The following is a 9,809-nucleotide window of genomic DNA, read 5'->3' on the forward strand; positions in this document are numbered from 1 at the left end:
TCTGTACATGGTGTTCATCTGTGGCAAAACTTTGACACACCAGTCAACTGCTACTTATACAATATGTGTAATCAAAAGCAGAGATTGTATTTCAAAAGCTGAAAGAACATTTTTTACACATACACATACCACAAGTCAGGCAGGGAGTATGGTGTATATATATATATATATATATATATATATATATATATATATATGTATGCCAACACGGTATATATATATATATATATATATATATACATACAGAGGGGAAGCCGGCTGATTGCAGAGGAAAGAAATTATGCCCACCCAGGCGACGAGTGGGTGAAAGCCTGGCCACAGGATTTACATGACAAAGACCTGAGTGTCAGTGGAGGTTACTGCTCTTCAGGGCCAGGAAAAGTATATATATATATATATATATATATATATAAAAGCCCAGAGAAAGCCCAGAGAAAAAATTAATTGAAATGGTCGATAACTGTCTTACCGAGGTTGAGTCTTCCAGGACAAGGAGACTGTATGAGATAAAGCTTCATATTAATACACCTGATTTATTACTCCTCACTATCCATGCCTTATGGGTTGATCAAGGTGCATCATGTCTGTTATGTAGGTGGATATTTGCAATGATAATGTGAATTATTCACAGAGAGGCAGGTGCACAGCAGCAGTAAAAGAAGCACAATGGTACAGTAGCTAGTAAAGGATCTTGCCCAAGGACACTTTAGTGGGAAGGATTCTTGGGGTCAGATGTGCTTGAATGACTTGAGAGTTAGTTTTTGTATCCACCATGCCTCACTCCTCCTCAAGGATAGAAATTTGTTGGATTGACATTTAAAAACAAAAAGGTACAGGGAACCATTGTGATTATCTACAGTATATGCCATATAATTTTGGGTTGCAGTGACACCTGCTGTACTACACTGGGTTTGTAACCATGTGCTATAGCAACACACCAAACACATGTGACTTGTTGATCAATGACCACAACTTCATTCATTTGCTAAATGAAAAAAGCTCACTCTTACAGTAGTTCGCCAAGTTTAAGTTGGCAAGCATGAGTGTTTACTGCCAAGAGATTGTGTCCTGTGGTATAAACCAAGTTACATTATCCCTCCAGAGTCACTCACCGCAGTGAAACAGCAACCCCAGCTGGAGAGCTGGAGTCAAGCTTCTATCTAGGTCAGCAACAACCTCAAGTCTCATATTCACATTCAGACTGATGACACTATACCATGTGGTGTGTTTTATAGCTGAAATTGTGCACTATAAAGGAAATCACTTTCAGGCTCTTCTTTCAGGGAACCATGGTTTATTCTCTGAAAACAGATAAGTTCTGAATATATAACCTACTATATAAGTTTAATATTTTATATGCAAATCTGTATGTTGCACAGTCTATACCACATATATTTGCTCTTCCTGACATCATTACTGTCATTTAATCCCTGCACTTGTCACTTTTATATATTTCATTAAATTGAACTTAACATTGTACATTGCATTCAACCTCCACTGTTACATAATTTAATTATTTATGCCCATGTAACATTTTAAATTTTGCTCTAGTCGACCTTCATATATTTTATACACTTTATTTCTTCGTCCATAGCACAGTCCATGTTTCCTTTGTACAGTCAGTATTTAATTTCAAGTTTTATATCCCATTTCAAAACTATTATTATCCCAGGCTAAGTAGATTTAAAATTTAAATTTTAAATTTTCATTTAATTTTAGCACCATTTTGTTTATTTCATCATTATAGTTAACTTACTCTTGTTCTATTTTTATCCTTCTGTGTTGTAGGAGCAAACGCCAAGACACAATTCTTTGCATGCTTGCATACTCATAGCTAATAATCAGATTCTAAAGAGAAATATTAAAACGTAAAACAACCAAGAACTGTTAATCTATCTGTGTGACTGCAACACACATGTCAGATTTACTGTAAATATTTGCTAGGTGGTTATCATATGTGATAGATGAGGCTGGTAGTTGGCAGTTTACCACTACACTGTCGGTAGACCAGGTTCAGCACCATGGACAGAGAGCTGAGCAGTGATTGGGTCATCAATACAACGTCTAGGATTAGGATAATCTGCCTATTGGTCTGGATCAAAGTGACAGCAGATTTTAAGGACGCTGATTGGTCGAAGGCTGGGATAGTTCGGATTTATCGCTCTGGTCATACCGTGTAGAAGAAAGTATATAATAGTAGTAATAGTCTGATAGTTTGCGTGCAGATATCGCCTGCTAGTCAGTTATACTCCATTCAACACGCAGTTGAAGCCTCCATTGGAAACTGTGGTCTGTAAAGAGAGAAGCTTCTGCTCTCTGGAGGAGGTAAGCAGATTATGTTTACTGTGAAATCCGTAATTCCTGACTATGATGGCCAGCTCTATGTCAAAATAACTGTCTACTGTCGCACATACAGCGAGTATGGCTGCCTCATTTTCCTCCAGTGGAGTGAAGCTTTTATGTGATTGCAGCCAGCATGCGTGTCTGGTCTCCCGGGGTGTGTTGTCATTTTCTTGTGGTTTCACTGAAACCGGAAGGATTCAGTCGTTAAAATCTTATCACCACCATTGAGACGTGGCTGGAGGGCTCACACATTAGCTAAATCCCCCGGCAGGACGTCATGATGGCGGCGCCTAGCTTAGCCCCCTCTGTTAAACGCATGTTGTCTATGAAGTATGTTGGTTTGGCAATAATCTAGTAAAAATCTGCCCCTATGAGCAATGATGCGGCTATCAAAACAGCTGCAAATTACTGCATATGCAAAGGCTATAGAATAAGTCAGCGTCAATAAATCCTAACTTGTAGTTTCTTCTTATTTGACAGGCTCAAGAGACCCAAGAAGGAGTAAATCTGAACAGCAAACTCAACATTATATCCATATGGCTGGTCAGTAATGATATAGGTTCATTCATATACTGGAAAAGCCTTATTCAGCATGCCATGTCTAACTGTTTTGCAATTTTTTGTTGCAGAGCCTAACTTCCCCCCACTGCCTGGATTCATTCCACTCAAGCCATGCTTCTATCAGGACTTTGATGAGATCCCTGAACAGCACCGCAGCATGTGCAAGAAAATGTACCACCTGTGGATGTGTGAGTGGCTAAACTTGATATTGTATTGTTAGGCTGTAAGAATGGCATGGGATAACCAACTCTTAAATGTACACATTTTGTTACTAAATGAGGTTAGCCCTACATTAGGCTATAAAGTTTGGAGCTTAAATTTAAATGATGAAACTTCAAACAGACTTTTTAATGCATAGACTACCTGACTCTGTGATAGAACGGCAGGCGCCCTTAAAGGAAATAGAAAAACAATGATCTGAATTTTCCTGGAGGTCCCATGAACTGTCATCTCCTCCATGGTTAGCTCATGATAAGAACTAACAGATGGGAAATAGTTTACAAGGGTCCTTTTGCAATGGGCCATCCAAAAGATTTTTTTTTATTGGCTGTGGCTGTGATATCCTGACTGGTTTATTTGCTAATGAGTCACAGCACTGACCAGATGGCCTTGGTTTGAGCTGAGCAGTTACCGTTGGAATTGTGTTAAACAATTTTGTGCCAGAAGCACTTTCATCTGAGTTTATTACACCATAAACAAGCAGTGCAATGATGTTTGTGATATTGTTCTGCTCTGAAAGCTCCCTGCTCGTCCATGACGGCGTACAAGGAAGCAGAGGGCAGGGAGAGCTGCAAGAACAAGCCCAAAGCTACTGCAGCATGGAAATAGGAGCTATGACATAATTAGTGTTTGGAAGAGGAATAGAACAATTATACAATTAAAAGTAAAACAATAACATAAAAAACAATAAAGACTAATTGGAAGGTTAAAGAAGATCAACTGATTTGACAGTGAACAATCAATTGTCAGTATTTTGTTGCATGTAGTCAATGGAGTGGTTATCTGATTTTGTAGTGCCATTAGCTGTGTAAAGTGAATATAAGTGGAAGATTTATACAATTTTAAAACTATGTTCAAATGGACTATTGAAGAGAAGTGATGTCTGCTCACTATCTCCAGTGATTTTAATGTATAACCGATGTTTCAACCACACTGTCTTCTCAAGGCAAGTTCCACATAGACAAATATATCAAAGCAAACCCACCATCAAGCACCATGCAGTTATTTTAACGATTTCAAACAAGTCCTGCAAGAAGGATGATTGCTCTGAAAGCGAATACCAACTGATTTTGGCCAAATGAAGCACATCCAGATGTGCATCTCCATCCCAATTTCCCTGCTGTAAAGCACAGCCTGATTTTGACTAGAATAGTGATGACACTTCATAGAGGACGCTGGAGTACTGTTGGTTTTGCTTTATTATGTTTGCAGTGGAAAGTCGTCAAAGCTGAAAGCTGTAACTGGAAGCTGGAATAATTATTTGTACACAGCAAGAGACAAGTATCTGTTACTCTGAACTATGTTTCGTTGCAGCTAACCTCTTTTCTTTCTGCAGACTTCTTCTTTTTTTGTAACGATAAACATAAGCAGGTATTGAATGTCCCAGTCTGCTTTGGGTGTGCTATTTTTGCATTTTATATAAAGCTTCTGGATTGTTTTTTTTCTTGCATTTGCCATTTTCCATATATTATAATGTTTGGTCATGGTATGCACATTGCTTTTTATTCTTCTTAGGTTGTTTTTTTAGGGGGTTGGGGGTAATTTTTTATGTGTAATTTGCTGTGGGGTAATTTTTTTTATATGTATCTCGTTGTGGGGTAATTTTTTTTATGTGTATTTGGTTGTGTATTGTGTATTACTGTGTTCCTTAATGGCTGTCATGTTCCAGCTGTTCTATTGCAAAGCAAGACCAAAATTTCAAACTTATTGGCCTTCTTTGCTAGTTTAGAGCAGAAAACAGGACCAAAACATATAGCTCCAATTAGAACCAAGTGAAACTTAGGCAGGGAACACTGTAGCTTCAAAACGTTACTGAAAATTAATAGAAAGAACACTTGCAAAAAGCTATTCAGGGAACACAGGCCCTTTTGTGATTCAAGTATATTGCATATTTCATGTTATGTTAACACTGGCTGTCTTCATATCCACTTTCCATTTTTTTCAAACTCTTCTCTGCATGTGCATGTGTGTGTACCAAGAGGACATTATTTTGTGCACCAATACCATAAATATGTTTGCTCTGGTCTTACAGTGAATAGTGTAACGCTTGCTGTGAATCTCATTGGCTGCTTTGCTTGGATGTTTGGAGGAGGTGGAGTGACCAATTTTGGACTGGCTATCATATGGCTCCTCATGTTCACTCCCTGCTCTTATGTCTGTTGGTTCAGGCCCATCTACAAGGCCTTCAAGTAAGTCAAATATGAAGTACTGACATTCAAAATAGTGTTTTTGTCAGAGATGTAGCAGTAACTCAAGTTGTGTTTTGGGTAGCTGTGTATTGAGGAATAAAGTTACATGCTATTTTTTTGTATAATATTTGCTCAACCAACACAAGAATTGTGTTTTATAAACTGTAATCTAGTATGTTAACAATACTGAGTGATGGAGAGAATATGTTTGGCTTATTGTAGCAGTACTTCTATGATCATTATGGTCTTTATAAATCTGTTCTTTTTAAAAATGTGCAAGTTTGAGTCAAATTTGGCAGATCAAGGGACAACTATACATCACAGGGTATTTCCCTCTAATGCTGTGTTGGAGATAATGTATGTGAAGATGACTGAAAAACAATTTTCTCCCCATACTCCTCATGACATGAGGTCATGTTGATAGAGGAATGCGACAGACTGTACTGTACCTTAGCTGCATGATAAGAAGTGCAATTGAGTCCTCCAATCCGGTGAAGATCTGGGCATCAGCTGGTAGAAACACATAACACCTCCTTGGAAAAGGTAGAAACATAACCCATCTACAGACGAGTGACAAATTAAAGGAAAAACTGGTACAGGTCTGAATGCTTGACCCCTACAGTGAGGGGATCTGGTGGCTCTGTTATGCTGTGGGGGGCATTTTGCTTACATGGTTTGGGTCCACTTGTCCCTTTAGAGGGAAGGGTCACCTCAAATCAATACAAAGTTGTTCTGAGTCATCAGCTTTATCCTATGATGAAACATTTCTATTCTGATGGGAGAGGTCTCTTCCAGGATGACAATGCCCCAATTCACAGGGCAGGAGGGGTCACTGAAAGGTTTGATGAGTATGAAAATGATTCTATGGCCTTCTCAGTCACCAGATCTCAACACAATTGAACACCTATGGGAGATTTTGGGCCGATGTGTTAGACAGTGCTCTCCACCACTACCATCAAAACACCAAATGAGGGAATATCGTTTTGAAGAATGGTGTTCATCCCTCCAGAAGAGTTCCAGAGACTTGTAGAATCAATTCCAATGCTGAAAAACACCATTCATTTGCAGTGACCCTTCCCTCTAAGGGGATAAGTGGACCCAAACCATGCCAGCAAAATGCCCCCCAAAGCATAACAGAGCCACCAGATTCCCTCACTGTAGGGGCCGAGCATTTAGACCTGTACCAGTTTTTCCTTTAATTTGTCACCCATCTGTATGTTTTAGAAGTCAATTGAGCCTTCACCACCTCACAGAGGGGCAGGTAGGAATGGCACAAGTACTGCTGACCAAAGAAGGCTTGTTGTTATCAAACACGAGTGGTGTAGTAGAGCACCGATAGAGGGTGAGCCCTGCATGAATACAATATGTCTCCTTATACATGGGTGAGGAGAGCCTTTATCATCCTGTGGGCTTGATTGGGCTAATAAAACGACACAATGTATAACATACAGATATAGTATTAAAGTGATAAAGGTAACACTTTACAATAAGGGTACCTTAATTAACATTAGTTAATGCAGTAATAACCATTATCTAACAGATAATTAACAGTTAACCAATGTGTCCAGTAATTCTTTACTACACTAGCTAAGTTATCTCATTAACTATCCCCAAAGTTTGAGCAATGGGGATAGGAAGAGTTTACCATCTCTTACAATATAGTGGACAATCATTACCCTTAAAAAACATTTCATCATATACATGTTAATTAACATCTTTATCAACCATTTACTAATATTAGTTAGGACCTTAATTAACATATAAACCCTCGATAAATGTTAACAAGAGATATTTGTTAACAGTTACTTAATGCTTATTATTGTATTAATTAACTGTTAGTTAATGCTTATTACTGTAATAACTAATGTTAATAGCATCTTTATAAACTATTAAATAATGTATAAATCAATACATTAGTTAACATGAACACCATTATGGTTACTAGACACATTAGTTAACTGTTAATTAACTGTTAGTTAATGCTTATTACTGCATTATTAATGTTAATTAATGTCCCTTATTGTAAAGTGTTACCATGATAAAGTCAGTATGCAAGTGTAAATATTTCTTGTTCTTTTTGTTTTGTTTTTTTCAGGAGTGACAGCTCTTTCAACTTCATGCTGTTCTTTTTTGTGTTCATGGCCCAAGTTGGCATCAGCATCATCCAAAGCATCGGCATCCCTGGATGGGGAGTATGGTAAGAGTCAGAGATTAAAAGTGCACTGGAAAAGTACTTTAAAAAAAAAAAAAAAAAATTGTTAAGTCTTAATATTCAGAATATAGAATATTTTATAATACATGAGATGTAATTGTATGTTCAACAGTCTTTTATCCAAATAATTTCTTCATTCTTTCTTTTTCTGTTGAATTCTTGCAAAAAATAATTAGTCTGCAGAATTCTTCACATAATTCACATAAACAAAGCTTTAGTGTCAATTATGTTAAGGGCAACTATCTGGTAAAGCTAAATCTCAATGAAATCACTCATATTCAAAAAAATGTACTAAAGTAACTGGAAATTAGGACAAGAAATTGTCAAGTAACCACCATCACACTAAAGTGCAGAGACTGTCATACATACAGCCAGTCTAGAATACTGTACCTGAGTCTTTGTTAAAGTACATAGATATTCTCCCAGAGTTGAGAAGTGATTCGTTCATTATTATGCAACAAAAGTTGCATAAAAGTGTTTTAATAAGACTACAAAATCTTCTTTTGAATGAAACATTTTGGGCTCAAGCAATAAGATAAGATTGTATTTTTTAAAGACCTCGTTCACTGCTTTCATTAACATGACAGTGATGGACCATCAGAAATTGCCGTCATATAACTTTTATGATAGTCCTGTTATTAGACTTTGAGAGGTCGTTAAAGGAACCCTCAAAATGTCACCTGACTCAGGCTGATGATCAGAAATTAATATTATGACAGCCTCCATAAAGTTTATAAATGTCACCATGTGCAATTGGATATCACTATGTATGAGCTATAAAACTTTTAAAATTTAATCTGCAGTACTTAAAGTCCGCAAAATTAGCAGCATTTAACATCCAGATGTTTGGCGGTAGTATCATTTTAAAGAATGCCGGATCAAATGCACATAATAATAAGTGATGCTGTGTTCAAAGTGATGACAAATGTTAGAATAGCCAGTTTTTGAGCAAATTGTGTAATTTCTGTCTTTTTCAGCGGTTGGCTGGCTACCATCTCCTTCTTCAGTTATAATATTTTCATAGCACTGATCATGCTGATCCCTACTATCATGTTCACTGCGGTGGCATCACTGTCCTTTATTGCCCTCACAAAGGTAAGAATTTGACTTGTGCATTTCTGCACTCAGTGTAAAGGCTTTGCAGAGTGAGGAGTTTTTGTTTTATTCCACAAGTGCAATTATTCTCATGACAATAATTATTATTTATTATTAGTTTGATGTTGTGGAGAATAATGTAATGGGCCTTTATAAGTTCAGAATTTGAGATGTTTATTACTGTAAATGCCCCAAATTCAGGTAATCATTAAAAGTACCTAAAAAACTGTTCAAATAAGTAAAATTATGCAGGGCTCCTTATTAAGGAACACAGTACAGTAACCTAATCCACATATTCCCCACATGTGATGGCTTATTGATAATACTTGTGAACCACACCTTGCCTGCAGATCCATAATTTCTACCGTGGCAGTGGGGCCAGCATGACCAAAGCTCAGGAGGAATGGACCACAGGAGCCTGGAAGAACCCTCATGTCCAGGCAGCAGCCCAGCAGGCCGCCATGGGGGCAGCTGCTGGAGCCATGCAGGATCAGTACTCCAGCCCACAATATAATGACAACCAGATGTAGCCTCTTCAACATAGAGGTGTCAAAGAAATTATGTGACAGTTATGCCAAAGTTTGAGCAATGGGGTTAGGAAGATCTTACCATCTCTCACGATACTGTTGAATATTCATTTTTAAAGTTGTCGTCTATATTAATAGAATAGTCTATTAATGAGTCAGAAAACCTACAGTTGCATATTTTAACAAGGTTTGACTTACGGAATCAGTCTGATTCAGTCAAATCTTCAGTTTCATATATTGGCAAACAAATATCTGAACACCTCTGGGATGCTGGTTTTAGCCCTCCTGTATTACTGTAAAGGGCATGCTAATTATTTGTGGTGTTTTATATTATTTCATACGTAAATTTCATTTTTTCTGTTTGGGAAAGTGAAATGAAACTAGTTTTGAATGTATATTGTTTTAGTGGCTCCATCATGGGAGCTGTGTGCTAATGTTATCTTGGTGTTATTAATGCGTTAAGTCTTAGCAATTTTTACAACAGAAAACAATTAATTTTGTTTTTCTTAAAGAATAGAAAAATAAATATGCAACAACTTTTACGGTAATGAAGACTAAATAATTAAGTGTTCACTTATGAACTGTTAAAATTGGTTAGAAGGTTTGGTAGGATGTAATGTTATTTTATTTTTTGTTGCATTTCTAATTCAAAGGTAAACCAAA

The 9,809-nt window shown here is 37.2% G+C and overlaps 1 protein-coding gene across 2 annotated transcripts; it reads left to right on the forward strand.

The window, feature by feature from the left end:
• The first annotated feature begins 2,145 nt into the window (after positions 1-2,145).
• LOC137185762 (secretory carrier-associated membrane protein 5-like) lies at positions 2,146-9,809 on the forward strand. 2 transcript variants are annotated; one of them, XM_067594113.1, is made up of 7 exons: positions 2,146-2,325; positions 2,824-2,886; positions 2,973-3,092; positions 5,156-5,312; positions 7,408-7,509; positions 8,502-8,619; positions 8,970-9,809. In XM_067594113.1, exons 2-7 carry the CDS (start codon positions 2,880-2,882, stop codon positions 9,147-9,149), a joined length of 684 nt encoding a protein of 227 aa, XP_067450214.1. In that variant the 5' UTR covers positions 2,146-2,325; positions 2,824-2,879; the 3' UTR covers positions 9,150-9,809. The 2 variants fall into 2 exon arrangements, with proteins under 2 accessions (XP_067450214.1, XP_067450223.1); XM_067594122.1 differs by lacking the exon at positions 2,146-2,325 and adding an exon at positions 2,587-2,673.

The sequence above is a fragment of the Thunnus thynnus genome, chromosome 1, assembly GCF_963924715.1.
Source record: "Thunnus thynnus chromosome 1, fThuThy2.1, whole genome shotgun sequence".
In the NCBI taxonomy this organism is placed as follows: Eukaryota; Metazoa; Chordata; class Actinopteri; order Scombriformes; family Scombridae; genus Thunnus; species Thunnus thynnus.

Bases quoted from the DNA above. Each gene is read 5' to 3' on its own strand.
- LOC137185762 (XM_067594113.1), top strand. The intron at 3,093-5,155 runs GTGAGTGGCTAA...CTGGTCTTACAG, and splicing joins AATGTACCACCTGTGGATGT to TGAATAGTGTAACGCTTGCT. The intron at 8,620-8,969 runs GTAAGAATTTGA...CCTTGCCTGCAG, and splicing joins CCTTTATTGCCCTCACAAAG to ATCCATAATTTCTACCGTGG.